The sequence below is a fragment of the Neovison vison genome, chromosome 14 (genome assembly GCF_020171115.1).
Source record: "Neovison vison isolate M4711 chromosome 14, ASM_NN_V1, whole genome shotgun sequence".
NCBI classification, from domain to species: domain Eukaryota; kingdom Metazoa; phylum Chordata; class Mammalia; order Carnivora; family Mustelidae; genus Neogale; species Neogale vison.
In genome coordinates this window covers 11,022,474-11,042,799 of record NC_058104.1, presented here as the reverse complement: position 1 = coordinate 11,042,799, position 20,326 = coordinate 11,022,474, and the positions used below count along the sequence as shown (strand labels likewise).

At 51.5% G+C, this 20,326-nt stretch overlaps 1 protein-coding gene across 3 annotated transcripts in view; it reads right to left on the bottom strand.

Annotated features, from left to right (window-relative positions):
• Positions 1–20,326, bottom strand: part of HIP1 (huntingtin interacting protein 1) — a 133,936-nt gene that overhangs the window by 37,056 nt on the left and 76,554 nt on the right. For all 3 annotated transcript variants that reach the window (XR_006382336.1, XM_044233773.1, XM_044233774.1), the window contains exons 2-4: positions 7,025–7,088; positions 3,756–3,898; positions 3,223–3,279 (exon numbers count right to left, since the gene is read on the bottom strand). Coding sequence is in view for 2 of the 3 variants with exons in the window: in XM_044233773.1 (XP_044089708.1) it covers positions 3,223–3,279; positions 3,756–3,898; positions 7,025–7,088 (264 nt within the window). In the remaining variant the exon portion in view is untranslated. The remainder of the gene's footprint in view (positions 1–3,222; positions 3,280–3,755; positions 3,899–7,024; positions 7,089–20,326) is intronic.

Here is a 20,326-nt window from a genome sequence, read left to right as displayed (position 1 = left end):
AATTCGGGGTGACGGAGTTGGCGGGGACAGGGGTTTTGCCATGCCAGGTGAACTGAACTTGGGTTTTTCTGGATCTCGGGAACCAGGTGGTGAATAGGAGACAGGGCTTGGGCCTGCCCACCTTGAAGAGTCTGGTGGAAGCGGAAAAGACTGCTTCCCTGGTGTAGCGGGACGAAGGGTGAACTGGAAATAACACGAATCCCAGCACTCCCACACCAAAGGAGTCCTCCCCGAGGACCTCAAACCACTGCTGTGATCAGAGAGAGGGAAAAACTACTCTTAGGAATTGGAGCCAGGAGCCAAAACCCAAGGGGATCTGCCTGGAATTCACAAAACCCTAAGTTGAGAATTTAGAGTGATCTCAAATACCCATTCTCTCTAGAGGAACCTGACTTGAAAGAGTTCCCACAAATAAGATTCCTGGGAAAATGAACAGCGTACAGTTAAAAAGAAGCACGAAAAGAAACTCCTTAGTGTAAACAACATTCATCAAAAACAACAAATGGCAGGAACGGTTCTTGAAGGGCTTTAGATAATGGAAGTATAAGAAATAATATATGAGGGAGAAGGGAGGTAGGGTTATGGACATTGGGGAGGGTATGTGCTTTTGGGTAAATTGGAAGGGGAGATGAACCATGAGAGACTATGGACTCTGAAAAACAATCTGAGGGGTTTGAAGTGGTGGGGGGGTGGGAGGTTGGGGTACCAGGTGGTGGGTATTATAGAGGGCACAGCTTGCATGGAGCACTGGGTGTGGTGAAAAAATAATGAATACTGTTTTTCTGAAAATAAATAAATTGGAAAAAAAAAAAAAGAAATAATATATGAGATCAATGTCTAATTTGTCTAAGATAATAGAGGCTGTTTCAAAATACATGTAAGACACAAGAAATCATAAAAAATGACAAGCAGGGGCACCTGGGTGGCTCAGTGGGTTAAAGCCTCTGCCTTCAGCTCGGGTCATGATCTCAGGGGATCGAGCCCCACACTGGGCTCTCTGCTCGGCGGGGAGCCTGCTTCCTGCTGCCTCTCTGCCTACTGCCTCTCTGCCTACTGCCTACTCTCTCTCTCTGTCAAATAAATAAATAAAATTAAAAAAAAAAAAAGGCACTGGGGTATAGAGCAAGAAAGACCATCATAACCAAAGTCTCAGGGGGAAATACAGAATGGAGAAAAGCAATAGTTGAAGAGAAAAAGAGAATTTTTCATAACTGATAAAAGATATTACCCCGCAGATTTAAGAAATCTAAAGAATCCCAAATACATCTGCACCTCTTCCTAGTAAGATCTTAAAAATGACCAGAGGAAAAGCAGATTTGCTTCGAAGAAGGGACAGTGAGTGTGACAGCCAACTTCATGGAAATAATGGAATCCAGAAGTCAGTGGAAGGGTATCTGGAATAATACTGCCCCGTGCTGAGAGAAAATAGCCGTTACTCCAGAACCCTAAGCCCAGGGAGAGTCTCTTCCACAGAGGAGGGTGAAATAAAGACATTCCCAAACAAGTAAAATTGGTTATTTGTCACTATAAGGTTCTCACTAAAGGAAATAATTCAGACAGAGAAAAAGCAATCCCAGATGTTAGAACGCAGATGAAAAGAAAGAGCACAGAATAAAAACGATTAAAATAAATTATCTTAGAGAACCTAAGAAGAAAAACAAAACCAAAATTAAAATACATGACAACAATAACATGCCCGTTTGGAGGGAGGGCACGAAGTGAAAATATTCTAAGGTTTATGTTACAAAGTAAACAGCCAAAGACATGAATTTTAGCTCTTGATAAGCTAAACATGCATTCTGTAATTATTGGATAACGTACCAAAGAGTAAAAAAATAAAAGTAGAGTTTTAAAAACGATCTCCTAACTCGTTTAAGGGCGGAATGGAAGGAGAAAAACATAACCAGTCGATAGAAAGAAGACAAGAAGAGAAGAGAAACAGAAACAGGACAGAAGGGGCAAACAAAACAAACTGAGATGGAAGACAGAAATCTAAAAATACCTTGCATGTAAATGGGGTAAATGTGCAGCTAAAAGACAAAGACTGCCATCACGAAGAAAAGCAACAATATTCAACTAAATGCTACTTAGAAGGGATTTTTCTATGACATAGAATATAGAAAAGTCAAAAGTGAAAGGGTGGAAAAGAGACACCCAGTAAATACTAACAAAAAAAAAGACTGACATGTTCCGTGTTTAGAGACACCGGCAAAAGCTCTCCAGCAGGCACCTGGGAGGTTAGGGGACAACTTAGCTTTGTTCAGACCCACTAGCCTGACGTAGGAAAGGCTGCTTCTCTCTGGGCCTGTATTCTCATCAGCAATGGGTGCAATGGATGACATCACTGCTAACATTCTGTGAATGCAGACAGATGCAGGTAAGAATTGGAAGGAAGGGTGCCTGGGTGGCTCAGTGGGTTAAGCTTCTGCCTTCATCTCAGGTCATGATCTCAGGGTCCTGGGATCGAGCCCCACATCAGGCTCTCTGCTCAGTGGGGAGCCTGCTTCCTCCTCTCTCTCTCTCTGTCTGCCTCTCTGCCTACTTGTGATCTCTGTCAAAAAAAATAAATAAAAATTAAAAAAAAAAAAAAAAAGAATTGGAAGGAAAGGGTCAGACCTCTCAACCAGTGGGGGCAAAGAGATGTATCAGAATCGACCCGAGAAAGTCTTCAAAATGCAGATTCTCTGCTGTCAACACACATACTCCGTGGACAGCAGAATCTAGAGATTCTAGCGTGTATATAAAAAACCTTTTCTAATGGATTCGATACCCCCTGCTACCTCCTCTCCCATCCTAAGGCACGGAGAATCCCTAGAGTCTCAGGAAAAAAAGGGAAAGAAAAGGTACTGGCAGTAAGAATTGGGAATGCTAGTTCTCAGTGTTCTGTGAGCTGCATGGGACCAGCATTAGAAAGACACAGGAATTGTGGCCAAGTCACTGCCGAGGGACCCCGATGCCTGGAGAGTGTTATGGCGTGAGATTCCATCGGCAGGAGATACTCCCAGGCTCCAGAACCTCCCTGCAGCTTCAGGGCCCCCAGGAAAGACTGTGGATATCACGGTACTATTGGGGGCCGTTGCTGATCCCCTCCTTGATGCTCAGGAGAGAAATCCTAAGCAAGCTGAAAGAGATGAATTCATTCCGTTCCACAGTCCTTGTTCTGCGGCCGCTGCGGAAGGAGCAGCAGGTGCAGGCGGCCCCCGGGTGCGTCTCCAAACTCACCCACATCCTGCTCATGTCGCTCAATTCATTTTTGTATCTCAGGGAGTCCTTCAGGACCTGGAGAGGGAAGGAAACAGCTGATGAGAGAAAAGAAAACAACGGGACCAGAGGATGGCGTGAGACGGGGCTGGGGTGAGCAGAAGGGCAGACCAGACAGACAAGTCCACCTCTAATCAGCCTAAAGGCCAGGAGACGGGCACCCGGGTGGCTCAGTTCTTAAGCTTCTGCCTTTGGCTCAGGTCATGATCCCAAGGTCCTGGGATCGAGTCCTGCATCAGGCTCCCTGCTCTGCGGGAAGCCGGCTTCTCCCTCTCCCACTCCCCCTGCTTGTGTTCCCGCTCTCGTTGTGTCTCTCTCTGTCCAATAAATAAATAAAATCTTAAAAAATAAATAAATAAATAAAGGCCAGGAGAAAGGGGCAGCTGCCCCTCTCTGTGCCAGAGTAAACAGCGCCCCTTTTGCCTCAGGCAATCCCCCTTTTCCCCCACATGGGTCCCTGGCCCCCTGGCCATCCCCCGCAGCCCAGAACTCACGTTTGGGTGTCCATCTCGGAGGAGTTTGTGAAACACGTGGCAGAACTTCCAGCAGAGGACAGCGTTGCTAGAGAGAGGCAGCCGGTTGACCACAGACCAAAAGGTCTGCGCCCCTTTCTCATGGTGGGTGCCCAGTATGCACGGTGAGGGAGGGTCATGGAAAACACAGGCAAGGATGGGGCCTTTTCCAATTCGTACAAGTGTGCTCTGGGCCAGCGGCAGTCCTGGGTTGCCTTTAAGTGGGTAGAAGCTTTGGCTAGAATCAGGGCTCTGCTGTGGGGGGCAGACTCTGCCCTTCCCCTGGGTTACCTGAGGGCAGGAAGGGGCCTTTAGGGGAATAATGACAGCTCGTATTTTAGCGACACGTTACAGTGTCTCAAAGTTCTTTCTAATCCAGTCTCCAGATGCGAGGGCACGCTTTCAGCTCTTCACTGGGGCCCTGGCGGGGACACCTCGGCTCCTCTTGCAAGCAGTACCTGACTCCTCCCCAAACAGGCACTCTGCTCTTTTCTGTGATTTCTTCATTGCAGGGTAATCGGCATCCACCTCGGGTCAGATCCATCATCGCACATTCATTTCTGGTATCCGACATAGTTCTCGGAAAGCCTCACGTAGCTACGGTCTGTCACTGGATAACACCATTACATACCGATGACTCTATTCCTGGTGCCACTCCTTGCACCGTCCCAATGACTTAGTCATTCCGTAACTGGAAGCATTTTCCCAAAACTTAACATGACTGTTACACCTCACCCCTTCCATGAGCCTTCCTGGTCTCATTCAGAGGCGCATGCGTCTCCCAACACTTTGAACTCGCTCTATGTGGGATCCTGAGGCCACATCCGCCTGAGATCCGATTCCAAACGCACCCACGGACCCCAGCCACGATGTGCATGCAATAAACGTCCATCTGGTCTGGCGTGATTTTAAGTTAGCGCTCACATGGGCCTCACACACCCAGCAACTGCGCATCATCAAGTCCAAGTGCACGTCTTTCCCCAGAACTACAGGTTCCTTTGTCAAGACTCGGGTAAGAAAGGGGGGTGCCACGCAGGACGGAAAGACTTGCCTCGGGTCAGAAACTCTATGACTCATCCAGAACACAGGCCATTTTGCTTCCGGGCTAGAGGGTTATCACCAAGTTCCTTCCCCAGATTGAAATTTGCATTTCGAGGGTGGGGGGCGGGCTTGAACCCAGACTTCTGGGTCTAGAAGCTGACGTCAGCTTTAGGTCTTGGAGGGATTTGTGAAATAACGGCACAGTCTCCCCTGAAGCAGAGCCGCCTCGGGCTAGATGGAAGCCGAGAGGACAGAGGGACAGCTCCCAACCCCTCTCCTGGGCTGACGTCTCAGGGCAGACTGTGGTTACTTTACTGAAGCCGGAGCAAGTGCAGAGTTAAGCCAGGCACCGTGACCTTGAAAGAGGCAAGGAGACCTTTCCGTCCTTTGATTTCCTAAGCAGTTTAATGCACCCACTGCGTATCAGGCACTATAAAAGGCAGTCAGGGATATAAAAAAAATAAATAGATAAGACTTAGTCCCTAGTCCTCTGGGAGCAGATACACGGTAGGGGCGGGCAGGGGGGCAGGTAGACACCCGGGATCAGTGGCTATCTGAACAGCACTTCTGACGTCAGACTCCCAAATGCTTATTCAGCTGGGATTGAGAGTGGCTGATGGTCTCCAAAAAAAAATCAATAAAGAATAAATGTTTTGTGATATCTTTAGGCTTGAAAATCCTGCCCTTCAGAGCTGAGCCTTTTAACATTTAATCCACCTCCTAGAAACGGGGACGCAGAGAAACTCACAGAAGTTGAGAGTGGGAACGTGAGACCTTTGAGATCTTCTTTGGCCAAGTCTTTCACTTGACAGACAAGGGGACGAAGGCTCATGGAGACCCCGCTGGACCCACCAGAGCGAGCCAGACTGCTGCCGAGGTGGGATTCCAGAACCTTCTTCTGGTACCCCTTCTGTCACTCCGGGTAGCCTCCCTGGGAGGGTCTGATGTGTCCCGAGCACACTGACCTCTGACAACCATCTCTTACTTCATATCTCAATCGGACGAATCAGTATTCTTAGCAGACAGGGGTCAGGACCAGGTCTTCTCCCCCTGAAAAAGTCTACTGGGGATTTTCTTGACTCGGTAAAGCAAGGGGACTGTGCCTTTCTGGGGATAAAAGGGCAAAGTCTAACGAGGCTCCCTGTTGGGCCAGGTTTCTGGGGTCCCTAGAGCCCCCATCCTGTAGCAAAGCCCTGAAGTCCAACCGAAGTATCTTCCCACCAATAAAGAGCAGGACGTGCTGTTAGTACCGCTTCCTGACCGTCTGCCATGGGCTAGGCATCCCGCCGGCGGGGCAGGGCTCCTCTGGCCAGGGAACCTGGAGGGTCTCCGCCAGGGGCCGAGGTGGGATGGCCTCCACGTGAGCTGTTCTGACCCGGCTGTGTCACCGCCACCACGATGAGCCCAGGCAAGCAAGAGGCAGGTGCTCGTCCCAGACAGAAGCCCAGCCTCCGCTAGCCCTGGGCTGCACCCTGCTCTGCCCCGGTTCTCCAGTAGCCTCACCGTTGCAACTCTGGGGGTCAGCCCACCAGCTCTCGGACTCTATCCCTCAAGGGCAGATCCCAAGGGATCCAACAACCAGGGTGTGGCCTGCACTTCCCTCCCAAGCCACACCCCACGAGGGCTGCCCAGGGCCTAATAGGGCATGGGGAGAGGTGCGGCATGGTGGAGGGCTGGAAACTTCCAAGCCACCAGATCCCTAAGTTGCATTGAGGGTCCCGCCTTCTCCCCTGCTGACTGGGGGGAACCAGCTCACACAGGTGGCTCTAATATCCATGGCTCAGCCCTCGTGCCGGCCTATGGCAGCCCAGACCACTGACCGGCTCTGAGCTAGGAGAAGGGGAGATAATCATGCTCCCACAGGGGTGGTCCATGTGGGCCCTAGGGGCCAAGTGCAGGGTCTGGAGTGCCGTGACGATCCCTCCTGTGCCCCCAGGAAATCTCTCAAAGGGAAGTCCCAAGAGGGGCGGGGTCCTTGGTAAACTGTACAGAGCTGAACTCGGAAGTGGCTTTGGTCCCACCCCCCCCAGCCATGAGCTGTGGTCTCAAAGGCCAGCTGCTGCCCACCGAGGCTGCTCGAACCTGCAGGAGGCCTGCCACTGTGGGGGTTCCCCTTTCCGCAGCTGAGCAAGGGCACCTCGCCCTGACCTCAGTCCCCGCCATTTGACGGGCCTCGGGGTTGGTCTTCCAAGCAACATCCAAAAGGATATTTCTGGCGTGTTTTTCCTTTACAGCCACTTCCTGCGTATTAATGGCCTTATTGATGCTGACAGTCTGAAAAACAAGAGGGAGGGGGAGGGGAGGGGAGGCTGAGATGAATATGCTTCTAGAGAGTCCGAGACCCTCGCAGGCACCCCACCCCATTCTCTCCCTGCAATGACTTCTCCCCAGCTCCCCGAGGACCCCTCTGCCCCATGGCCCCCATACAGGCAGGGCCCCCAGCGGGGGGCAGAGATGGGCAGCGCTCCCAGGCCAGCTGGCCCAGGCTGTCCTAAGGCAGCGGGCTTTGCTGCCTGGCATTGGCTGTGCCCAGCTGCTGTGCCTGTCTACCGCTCATTCACTTGGCACAACAACACGGCAATTAGAACCCGCACAAAGGGATGCCTTTCATCCCCCAGGGAAACATTATTTCTCCGGGAGCAGGAGGAAGAGACGCTGAGATCAGGGAGCGGCTGTGGCCCAAAGGCCATCCAGCCGCCCCTCTCTCACCGCTAGAACCTTCCACGGACACTTCTTCCCTAGCTAGCCCAGGACTGCAGGGGTCACTCCACCTCTCACTTTCCCCACTCCTGGGTCTCTTCCAACCCTATCCAAATTCTCTTTTATTCCCTTACTTAAGGTGCATTAGGAATATTCACTCCTTTCCAGCTGCGTTAAAAATCCTAACTCTCTTTGGAAGGTGGCAAATCGTGTGTACACACGGATACAGTTGAACACAAACACATGAACGGGACTGTGTCACGTCGGCTGTTTAAATATAGGAGTTTTCCTTTTCCTGTTTTGCTGTGCTTCTCCTTCCATAGATGGTACTCCACACTGAGCCACGTGAATGTGCTGTGCGTCTTACGCACGCGTACACACACAAGTGCACACACCACTACCTACCGAAGGGGTCCATTCTGCCCCTGTTCTCTAGAAATGGGATTGCCAAGTACAGACTTTTCTACATCCTGCCTTTTTCAACTGCAAATGTGTCATGAAAAATTCTCCAAGCGGGATGGCAAAATTCTAGTCCGTTCTTTAAAGAGACAAGTACTGGCAGGACAGTGTGTGATTCATACAAACATTCCCACACTGGTAGACAATCAGTTTTGCATTGGTTTTTTTAAAATTTATTTATTTATTTATTTAAAGATTTTATGTATTTGACAGATAGAGAGAGCAGTAACAGGAGAGGGAGAAGAAGGCTCCCCACCAAGCAGAGAGCCCGATGGGGGGCTTGATCACAGGACCCTGGGATCATGACTTGAGCTGAAGGCAGAGGCTTAACCCACTGAGCCACTCAGGCACCCCTGTATTTTTTTTTTTTAACCATTTTAGTCAATATGCTTATACACGTATCCTTATTAATCGATGCCTTCGTTTCCAGTAGGTAGATTCCTAGGAATGGGATACACAGGGTCAAAGCATGTTGCTTTTTCTTCTTTTCTTTAACTTCTCATTACGGAAAGATCGAAACCTACAAACACGGAGTCTAACCCAATCAGCATTCACGCAGTGCCCAGCATCAACCTTTATGAATGTCCAGCCAAACTGGCTTCCTTACGGACAAGGGTTTGCAAGTATTTCCTGGAAAAGGCCAGTCAGTAGATATTTTATGCTTTGCAGGCTACATGGTTCTCCCGAAGTCTGCTTTTCCACTGCAAGTCCTCCATTCTGCAGAAGCCGGAGGACAAAAGGAGCCTCACACACACTCAACAAATATGTAGCAGAATGAGCAGGTCTGCGTTCCAAGAAAACTGTATACACAAAACCAGGCGGCAGGATTTGGCCCGTGCCTGTGAGTGTGCTGACCCCTGCTTTCTACCATCAACCACTTGAACCCCTTGCTCCCCGGATTACTGAAAGTAAAGACCCAGACATTACATCATTACATCATTTTACTAGTAAACAGTTCAGGATGAACCTCTTGAGGAAGAAGGGAAAAAAAAAAAAAAAGGACTACTTCCAAATTAACCATAATACCATTATCACACCTAAAATTTTAAGGATACTTCCTTAATATCATCAAATGGTTAGGCAAGGAACACACTTCCCTCCTGTGTTGAAACAGAAAAACCTTCTTGACCTTGTTCTTATCAGGAGTCCAAAAAGGTCGCTGTCTCGCTTTCTGAAACGGCCCTCATGGTTCACGTTTCCACCATGGACAAAAGGATCCCCCACCATCCATTTTTGCTGGGCTTATGGGTATGGTGACGTTTCACTGTGAGTTTATTTTGTATTTTCTGGACTGCTAGTGAGTTCTGAATACTTCCTTACACGTGCGCCCAGTTGTGGACTGCCTTACGTAGTTAAGGACAATCGCTGGCCTTACATCGCTTCTCCTGCCCCTAGATTATGCTGGTAGATGCCAACACTGTCCTCTAAGGGTTCCACTGTTAGTTCTTTTACATTGGAGTCTTTATCTGGAAAAAATATATACCTGTGTACCTGTGTATGTACACGTTGCACAAAATAGGTTATTTCTAGCCTTTTCCAGGATATGTTCTTTTACATCTGGTTTATGTGATTTTGGGCTGTGCTCCTGAAGTCTGCTTTTCCACGTGATCTTTTTCTCTCTACAGACTTAACTCTTCAACATTAAACTCTGTTGCGGGTTGAACTGGATCTCCCCAAAAAAGATGCGTTCGTGTGCAAATCCCCCAGTACTGACCAATGTGGACTTATTTGGAACTAAGGTCTTTGCAGATGGGAATTAGTTAAGATGAGGCCATAATGGGTAAGGGTGGGTCTTAAGTCCAGTACAACTGCTGTCCATGTGAAGGCCACATGAGGACACAGGGACACACAGACACACAGGGAGACAGACATGTGAAGACAGAGGCGCAGATTGGAGTGAATCACCTATAGACCAGGGAACGTCAAGGATGGCGGTGACCACCAGAAGGTAGGGAGAAGCAAAGAAGGATTCTTCCCTGGAGCCTTCAGAGGGATCCTGGCTGCGGATGGACCTCTGGCCCAAGCCCCCACATTTACTGGGGCCCTAAGAGGGTCCCTGCATTCCACATGGAATTATAAGGGGCATAAAAAGGTTAAATGACAACAGACATGGTAAAGGGGCCGAACTGGAGGTGGTCAAGGGTTAGGGGGTTCACAGAGGCAGTCAGAAGTATGGGCTTCGAGGAGGAGGAGAAACCCGTGTTAGCCAGACATGCTAGAAACCATACCATGGCCTCCAGGGGGGGCCTCCTGGTGGCTGGGGTTTAGATTAATTCCACAAATATTTCTTTAAACTGACTGACGACACCTTGCCCAAGCTTGGGGTCATGATGAGTCTTTCTTTCTTTCTTTCTTTCTTTTTTAAAGATTTTATTTATTTATTTGACAGAGAGAGATTACAAGTAGGCAGAGAGGCAAGTAGAGAGAGAAGGAGGAGGAAGCAGGCTCCCTGCTGAGCAGAGAGCCCGATGCAGGACTCGATCCCAGGACCTTGAGATCATGACCTGAGCCGAAGGCAGCGGCTTAACCCACTGAGCCACCCAGGCGCCCATGATGAGTCTTTCTTGCAAAAATAAGAAAACCCGACACTTTAACATTCCTTTCAACAACATAAAATGTTATCACGAGCCTGGAGCTGTAGGTCCCCTATGTGATTGTGTGTTGCCTGAAACCTGAAAACGTTCTGTGCTCCAGACGTTGACGGGAGGGAGAAGGCCCTGGAAACTGCGATACTGCTCCCGGAAGACCTCTTAGAAGAAGAAGGAGGGGACTGTCCCAGGTGCTGTAATTCTCGTGCAATTTGCCTACTTCTCTCATTTAGCCTCATTCAAATTAAGTGGCATTTGATTCTTCCACAGGAAAGCCAAACAACTAGCCTGGGGTCCCACTATTGGGTTTTAACCTTGGTCCGCTGGATCTTTAAGCCTGGCCCTAAACCTCCGGGACAGGTCTGGGCTGTGGAGGGGCTGGGTCAAGGTCAGGGTCACAGAGGATGGGCCACTGGAAATGCCTGGAGCAGGTTGTGTGTCTGGAGGGCAGCATGGAGGCAAGGGAGGGATGGGGATGGAGCCAGAGGGGGAGGTGGCACCGGGTGTGGAAGGGCGGTGGGTAGGAAGGGCCAGCGGGGGCGAGAGGAAGAGGATGAGGCCTGCAGGAGAAGCTAGAGACAAGAGAGAAATGAAGGAGTAAACCCTCAGCCAAAATGACAGAAATTAAAATGCAAAGAGCCCAATCGAAGGTGAGCCCTAGAATGAATTTCTTTCCTCTCTTTAAGATTTTTATTTATTTATTTTGAGAGAGAAAGAGAGGGCGTGCGGGGATTGGGGGTGAGTGGAGCAGAGGGAGAGGGACACAGAGTCTGTGCTGAGTGTAGAAGCCCGATATGGGGGATCATCGAGCTCATGAGATCCCGACCTGAGCCCAAACCAAGAGTCGGATGCTTAACCGACTGAGCCCCCCTGGGTGCCCCTCTAAAGTGAATTTCATGACATTGGCCAATAGAAGTTCCCAGGTAGGGGGGACACAGCAGAGGTCCCTCCCAGCAGAGGGAGAACATCAAAGATGCTGCAGAGGTTTTGAGCGTAGACAGGTGAGTGCAGAGGAAGCTCACTGTCTCAGGCTGAGGGGACCCTATAAGCCGAGGAGGAGGCCAGGAGGGCTATGGGTGAGAAAAAGCCATTTTTAAAAGGATGAAGAAGTGAAGGAACCGTGGTTATGATCGCCACGAGAATGGCTGCTAAGGAGTGCTTGCTACTAGCCCCTGTGCTACTAATAAGCATTTTCGATGAATGCTCTCATTAAAGTCTTCTAACCCTACATCCTCCAAGTAGGGGAGTATTAGTATTAATCACCTCCATTTCACAGACAAGGAAACTGCGGCTTATAAAGGCTAAGTGTCTTGCCCAAGGCCCCTCCACCAGCGAGTGACGAGTGCAGACTCAGACTCCGTGATGTCAGAGCCCAGGCTCTGAGTAGCAACGCCCACACTAGACATGGTCCTCCATGCCAGGGACACAGAATCAGAATCCCAATGATTTCCACAGGCTGGAAAAACGGGTTAAGTTTCCCAAGATGCGACCCAGTAGGTATAAAGGATTTTTCCTATATTTAGACCTAACTCTCTGGCACAGGGGAGACAGGACTGAAATCAGCACTTGTGAAAGGAGTTACGCGCTTTATTTGGCTGCTAACTTACTATAACTAACTAAGCGACACCATGATGGGGTTGATCAAAATGCAGATCTGAGGTCTGGGTGAATTAAAAGGAGTATAGTGTTCAGAATGAGGGAGGGGATGGCTCCCACTCTAGGCAGGATCAATTCACCCATAAAACGCTGTTCAGTTTAAGGCTTTAGACATTATGGGAAAAACTGTCTGACAGAGTAGACCACTTCTAGGAGAGGATGACCTGGATTGGGAGGAACCCAGGAACTGAGGGAAACTGAGAGGAATATCAACATTCTGAAGGGTGGGCACGTGGAACGAGGAATGACTCCCAGGATCAAACCGAGACCAACCGGTAGAAGTATACGGTGGCCACTTCTGGACGTAAAGCCATCTCGTGAAAGAGAGAATTCCCCATTAGAAGTATATAGGCAGATACCTGGCGACCTGTCCTCAGGGTTACTGTGGAAAGGACTGACAGGCTCAGGCTGGATTTGACGATTTGGGGGTTCCTTCCCCTTTTTTAGACTCTGTAAAGGTCCTTCAGATGATGGAGGGCTTTGGATATCAGGATAAAAAAATATGGCCTGATGGATAGGAGGGACCCAGAGAAGGCTCTTGAGCAGGGGAGGGACCTGATACAAAAGCCCTTCCATCCTCCTGGGTGTGAGGGGTCACCTCTTCAGTGCCCTAAGGAAAGCGTGGAACATTTTCCGTGTACACATACAGTCACAGCCCCTAGGACAAGTCCAGGCCACCGACAAAGGGCCTTGCCTGGCACTGGGCTGTGGAATGAAGTTTCTGCCCAAACCAACAGCTACAAGACACCCACACGCCCTGCTTGCCCTAGTGAGGACAGCCCCAGACCCTTCTCCTGCAGTTCTTGGGAGCTTCCACTTTACTGCAGGGGACAAGCCCCAGGTTCCCCGACCTACGCTTCCCCATGCACAAGTGCCCCAGGGGAGGGCCCGGCCCACGGCTGTAAACGGGCAGCCGGGCTTCTGAGCCTCAGCATTCTGGGCTCGTAAAGGCAGGCTGTGGGTCCTCCACGGCCCTTGGGACATCAGACTCGGGGACGTTTCCAGGGCACAAGTTCCAGACTCTGACGAGTGTCCAGTACTTCTGGAAGACTTTATGCCCGGGACGGCAACCCACGTCACACGCACTTTCCATTTCCTTCTACATTCCAAATCCCACCCATCTTCCCAGGCCAGACCAAACTCTACCATCCCATACACCGGCCAGCCCACTCCGACTAACAATTTCTCCTTTCCTACTTTCTTTTTTTAGATGTATTTATTTATGAGGCAGAGCAAGCGAGAGCATGAGGGAGAGGGAGGGACAGAGGCAAAGAAGCTCCAACAGACTCCACAGTGAACAGGGAGCTAGACACGGGGGCTCGATCCCACAACCCCAAGGTCAAGACCTGAGCCAGAACCAAGAGTCAGACACTTGACCAACGGAGGTGGTGCCCCTCCTACTTTCTTTTTGAATTCCGATTTTTCTTTTTGAATTTCCAATACCAGTGTTTGACAGTGGTATGTCACTTGATCTCCCCGGCGAGATTAATTTAATTCTGAGGGCCAGGACCTGCCTCTTTCCCTTGCGGACCCACAGCTGCTAAGGCCAGTGCAGGGTCTTAATCTATTATCGGATTCCTAAGGACTGACTGCTTCCCAGGGCTCCCCCTCTAAAAAGCACCAGGTATGTGATGATTCGTGGTGTCTTGAGAATATCTGCTCCCATTCCCTCCCCTCCCGGGACTCTCTCTGAAGGAAATCATCAGGTTCTGAACGGGGCAATACCTGCGGGGCCCCTCCGAGGGCCGAGGGTGGGAAGTTGGGGCTCGATTTCTCACCTCCGGTCTAGGTTAGGGAACATCCTCTGAGAACAGGCTGTGCTCCAGATTTCCCTGGAGTCACACAGGACCTACGACCACGCAGAGTGCCCCTGAAAGAGCGGCATTGTACACAGCTTCCTGGCCCGGCTGGCCCCTGTGTCCCAAGCTGGCTCCGGAGAGCCAATTACCAGCAGGCGCCGAGGGAAGGGGGACTTTCTCCCAGCCCCTCCCCCCACTCCCCTGCCCCCTCCTCCACTCCTACAGGACAGCCTTGGCCAGGCTGCAGCCCATGGAAGAGCGTGGGGCCCTGCTTCTGCTGGGCACATCCGGTCCCGCACACCGCGCCTGGCAGGGGCCCCGCACTCGGGCTGACTCGCAGCGGACCCACGGCAGGGCCCAGCCGAGAGGTTGGGTGGGAGGTCAGGGTGTCCGGTCCTGAAGCGAGGGACTAGTGGGGCCCCTGCCCCGGCCATCTGGAGGGAAACGGGAGACCAGGCAGGGCAGAAGGGGAAAGGAGAACGCGAGATGGAACAGAGGGAGAGAAAATAAATGCAAAGAGCACCCGGGGCGCAGGCGGCTGAGCAAAGGTGCAGGTGGAATGTGCCAATGGCCTGGGGGATGACTGCCCACTCGGAGGGCTGGGGACTGGGGACCCGTTCAGTCTGCTTCCCCGTGTTAGGAAGCCTGAGGCAAACAGACCAGAAGAATAAGCCTTTCAACATGAACAACTTGGTTGGGGGGTTGGGGGGTGGGGGTGGGGGGAAACAGGGTCTCATCCTTCTCCTAACTAGCCTGTGTCCCTGGGCTCGGCTCAGCCAACACAGGGCAGGGCAGAATGGGACCCGCTGGGCAGTCAGCTCCGTCTGGGAAGGACATGGCAAGACACGGGGGACAGACAGAAGGCAGGGCGGCCGCTGCGGCACGTCCTGGGAAAGGCGGGCACAGCTTCCATTCGTGGCCAGGACGTCGAGCCTCGGCAAGGACGGCAGCGTTCGGAACCGAGGTGGGGTCCCGAGAGCCTGGGGGAAGGGCAGTTGAGGCACAGAAGAGGAAACGTGGGCTTCCACATAGGGCGTGCCTTCAGCACCAAGACCTCTCTGGTCTTGGCTGTGGTGCTGGACAGCTGGTGTCCAAAAGTCCTTTTAAATCCCACCCCCACCCCCGGCTCTTTTTAAAAGATTTTATTTATTTATTTGAGAGAGAGAGCCGAGAGAGGGCATGAGCAGGGGGAGAGGCAGAGGGAGAGAAAGGAGAAGCAGGCTCCCCGCTGAGCAGGGAATCCGATGCGGGGCTCGATCCCAGGACCCTGAGACCATGACCTGAGCCAGAGCCAGATGCTTAACTGACTACGCCAGCAGGGGCCCCTGATATCTCCTCTTGATCAGAAATCACAACACAGACGTCACAGATGAGCAGCAAAGCAGAGCCCCTAGCAGGCCTATGCTGCTTCTGATCCCCGCTTCGGCCCGGAAGACAGGGAATCCGACCCCTTATTTTCTCAGTCCAGCGGCCCAAGGGAGCCCAGGCACGAGCAGGTGAGGCCGGGATTGCAACCCCGTCCGTCTCGCCACACAGCGCAGCCCTCAGCAGCTCCTGGCAGCCCCAGGACCAGCCAATGCCGTCTCCCTGTCTGCCTCACTTTCCACCCCGATGCCTGATTGCCTGGTTTCTTCCGTGGTTCCTCGCTTCCGCCAGCACACCCATCCACGGACTTCTCTCCCAGACCCTTCCAAGTCCTTCCGAATGAGCCTTCGCCTCCCCGTGCTCCCATCCCGGAATCAGCCATGCTTTCATTCCCAGCCCGACCCCTCTGCTACTTGCTGCTCCTCTGCCTCCACTCAAGCCCAAACCATGATGATGTCCCCACTGGGCCACTGAAATACCCTCCCAGATGGACTGGTCCTCCAAGCGGCTCTGCACCCAGCAGTCGGAGCCATCTCTGTACCTCGCATGAGCTCACGCCCCAGCTCAGACCCGGCCACCCCGTTCCGACACAGCCAAGAGTCTGTTCCTGCTGTCCCTCTACTTACGCCCCAACCACACAGCTGCCTTTGGTTCCTCAAACGTTTCCTTTTTAAAAAAGATTTTATTTATTTATTTATTTGAGAGAGACAATGACCGAGAGAGGAGAGAGTACAAGCCAGGGGAGGGGCAAGGGGGGAGGGAGGAGCAGAGCAGGGAGCCTGCCTCGGGACTTGATCCCAGGACCCTGCGATCATGACCTGAGCCACAGGCACATGCTAAACAGATGGAGCCACCCAGGCACCCCACCCCTCAAACGTTTCTAGTTCTTTCTGTCTCTCATGCTCTTTACGGTGGGAAGGATCTTCCTCCCGACTGTGAGGCTAGCTTTCCCTCCGTCTATAGGATGTTCAAGTACCCTGTCCCAGGCCGCCTAGGGCACCTCCCCGCCCTTGCCCTGCAATATCTCTTTACAACTCAGGACTACCCTAGTGACTTCCTACAGAGCCTCTTACCACAACCTGAAATGCCCTCGTTGGTTCCTTTGCTTGGTGTCATTCCCCACGAGGGCAGGGGCTGTGTTAGCCTGCCATTCCCTTCAGTGAGCACACACTGTGCCCGGCACTCGGACAGGCTGATGGCGGAAGGCCTTGTCTGCCCAGTCCTCTCCAAGCCGACCTCCTCGTCAGGGCTCGATACCACGTGCGCTCCCTTCTCCCACCGAGGATGCCCCATCCACCTTCCTCCAAGTCCACTGCCGTTTTTCAGCTGAAAATCTTGCTGGGGCACCTGGGTGGCTCAGTCAGTTAAGTGTCTCACTCTTGATTTCCGCTCAGATCATGATCTCAAGGTCACGAGATGGAGCCCCACGTCTGTCTCCACACTCAGTGCGGCACCTGCTTAATATTCTCTCTCTCCCTCTGAAATAAATAAAATCTTCTAAAAAAAAAAAGTTGAGAAGTTTGTTTTGTTTTTTAAAGATTTTATTTATTTATTTGTCAGAGAGAGAAGAGAGTGAACACAGGCAGAGAGGCAGGCAGAGGCAGAGGGAGAAGCAGGCTCCCTGCCCAGCAAGGAACCCGATGTGGGACTCGATCCCCGGACGCCGGGATCATGACCTGAGCCGAAGGCAGCCGCTTAACCAACTGAGCCACCCGGGCGTCCCCAAAGTCGAGAAGTTAAAAAAAATATCAATCACTTTTGTAACCGGTGGGGTGTACAAACCTGTGTTGGGAGGAGGGGTGGGGCCAGGAGGAGGGACCACCCAGATACAGCCAAAGAACCCGGTGCTCACAGTGGAAAACACTCGTGGAAGCAACCAAGGTGTTCTTCCAAGTAGCAATGGACAAACAGGCCATGGTCTCCTCACTTCAGGAGGAAGTGAGGGAAGGAAATCCCGCCACGTACTACAACATGGACGAATCCGGAGGGTGTGATGGTCTGTGATGTTAGGCAGACACAAAAGGATGGTTACTGTCTGATTGTACATTATCAGAGATACCTAGAGCAGTCAGATTCGAAGAGACAGAAGAATGGTGGATGCCAGGGGCTTGGCGGAGGGTTGAATTGGGGAGTAGCTGCCAGAGATGGCGTTTGCTTTCGGGGGGACAAAAACATTCTAAACTTAGATAGCGACGGTGGCTGGACGATGCCATGAGTACCCTAAGTGCTGCTCGATCAGACACTTTGAATTGGGTAAGATGGTGAATCCGAGGTTCTGTGTAAGGTAATTTAAGGTTTTATTTACTCATTTATTTGAGAGACAGCATGGACACGCGCACGTACATGCACAGGGATGGGGGAGAGGGGGAGGGAGAGAATCTCAAGCAGACTTCCCACCCAGTGCAGAGTCCGACGCGGGGCTCGATCTCACAACCCTGAGATTATGACCCGAGCCAAAATCAAGTGTCAGATGCTTATCCGACTGAGCCACCCAGGCATCCCCTAATTTTTTTTTTTTAAAGATTTTATTTATTTATTTGACAGAGAGAGATCACAAGTAGGCAGAGAGGCAGGCAGAGAGAGAGGGGGGAGAGGCTCCCCACTGAGCAGAGAGCCTGATGTGGGGCTTGATCCCAGGACCCTGGGATCATGACTTGAGCCGAAGGCAGCGGCTTAACCCACTGAGCCACCCAGGTGCCCCCCCTCCCTTTTTAAGTGGGAAACCCTGAGAAATCCTGACTTTGACTGATGCCTGTCAGAGGTAGTGCCGGGCCACTGGCCAGGGTCTAGGACCATGAGCTCTGCAAGCCTAGCTAGGCCTTCTGAACAGCCCAAGACGGATGATCCGTGCGGCAGGACCAACCTGCCTCCATGTGCGGTGCCGACCTAGGTGCTGCTGGATGACACAGGCTGAAAGAAAGTGGACCCTGGGGGCACCTGGGTGGCTCAGTGGGTTAAGCCTCTGCCTTCAGCTCAGGTCATGATCCCAGGGTCCTGGGATCGAGTCCCGCATCGGGCTCTCTGCTCAGCGGGGAGCCTGCTTCCTCCTCTCTCTCTCTCTGCCTACCTCTCTGCCTACTTGTGATCTCTCTCTCTGTCCAATAAATTAAAAAAAAAAAAAATCTTAAAAAAAAAAAAAAAGTGGACCTTGCCATCCAAGAGTTAACTGTCCGAAGGGAGATGAGGACCATCCTCCCTCCTCTTCCTGTTCTTTCTTTCCCTCTCCTCTGACTGTGCAATTTCAGCAACGCTTTACGGAAACAAACAAACAAAAAAACCCAGTACTGGTGTGCAAGCTACTTATGCCTACGTCTCAGTGGCCAAGCCTGATGAGTGGTAGCAGAAAGCGAAAGCCAAAATGCGATGAAACTTCCAGAAAACATGCAGAACCCCCAAAGGGGCAGTCTTATGACATGAAAAGCAAAAGAACAAGAAGGGAGGGGCATACTGCTTTTGGCCAGTGGTGCACTGTGGATGAGAAACACTGTCTTCTCTGTCCAGAAGGATCTTTGAACTGAAAAAGGCCAAAAGAGCAATGAAAGGGACAACCCAAGGTGAGTTAGTAGACTGTCAGAGAGCCCCGGTACTGAGTTAGTGTGAGGAGCACACAAGGACAAAGGGAGCAAGCGAAGGTGGTGTGCCCTCTAGATTCTAGGGCGACATTTCAGAAAAATCAAGTAGGTTGGGTGTGTGTCTGAATTTCCAGCATCAAGGCACTTAACAGAGTTGCTTATAACATCTTGTAGACAAGGACAAGAAACTAGTGGACACCGGGGTTGCGAACCGCTAACCACCTGTCGAATCCAGCCAGCAGCCTGTGTATGTGTGTGTGGCTCGTGAGCTGAGGTTGGTTTTCACATTTGTAAAGGGAAGAGGAGGAAGAGAGGGGGAGGAGGAAGCAACAGCATCTGGCCACAAATCTGAACGGTCTGGTCTTTTGCAGGAGAAGGTTGCCAGTCCCGGGGCTAGACATGAAGAGCTAGGAGGGTAGCTGTCCATGTTTGCGGGTGCTGACTAGTGGCTACCGTCACGCTGGCGTAAGGTGAGTCGGAGCCCCAGACCTGTGTCCTCCCCTATGCTTACTGGAAAGAAAGAGGCATCCAGAAGGCACAGCGACGGAGCCAATGTGTCTGGGTGACAACAGAAGGGTGTGACCGTGGGTGACTCCAATTGCACGTGGTTGGACAGTAGGTTCCTACTTAAGCTGAAGCAGATTCGCTGAGTTAACACTATGATGTGGCCTCTATCATAAAATTCAAGAAGTTAATTTTGTTTTGAGCTACATCAACAGAATTATAGGATTGAGAACAAGAGGCAGTCCTTGGTTTTATGGCTTTCAGCGGCACTCGGGAGTACGGATTCATACCATGTGCCGGACATCCCTCGGGGCACCAGACCCCACTTGCTGCTCCGGGCGCCCCATACAAATGAAAACGTCGGCGGGTGCAAAGCAAACCGGTGAAGAAAGAGAACCACACAAGGTTAGATAAGAGAATAGAGATCAGGGCAAAGGGGTGGCAGGAAGCAAAGTGGGCCAAGAAAGGGCACAGAGGTGTTTAAGTATCCCAACCCCCAGCACCTGGGGACTGGAGGGCCGCAGGGCTCTGGCACAACCCAGCAGTGAGGACTAAGAGAAGCTGCGTTCTGTGTCCATCACCCTCCAAAATGGAAAGGCCTCCAGCGTCTTCAACCTGGGGACGAGCGAACGAGGCGCTACAGCCACACCCCCGAGAAGCTACTCGCGTAGAAGGGGAAGGGCAACCGTTTCATGCTGACAACACGGGCGACTCTTCCAAGTATGATGTCAAGTGACAGACGTTAGACTCAAAAGGCTACAGACTGCAGAATTCCATTTATAGGACATTCTGGAGAAGTCAGAATTAGAGGAATTAAAAAAAAAAAAAAATCCAGGTCACTGGTTGCCAGGGGCTGAGCAGGAGGAGGC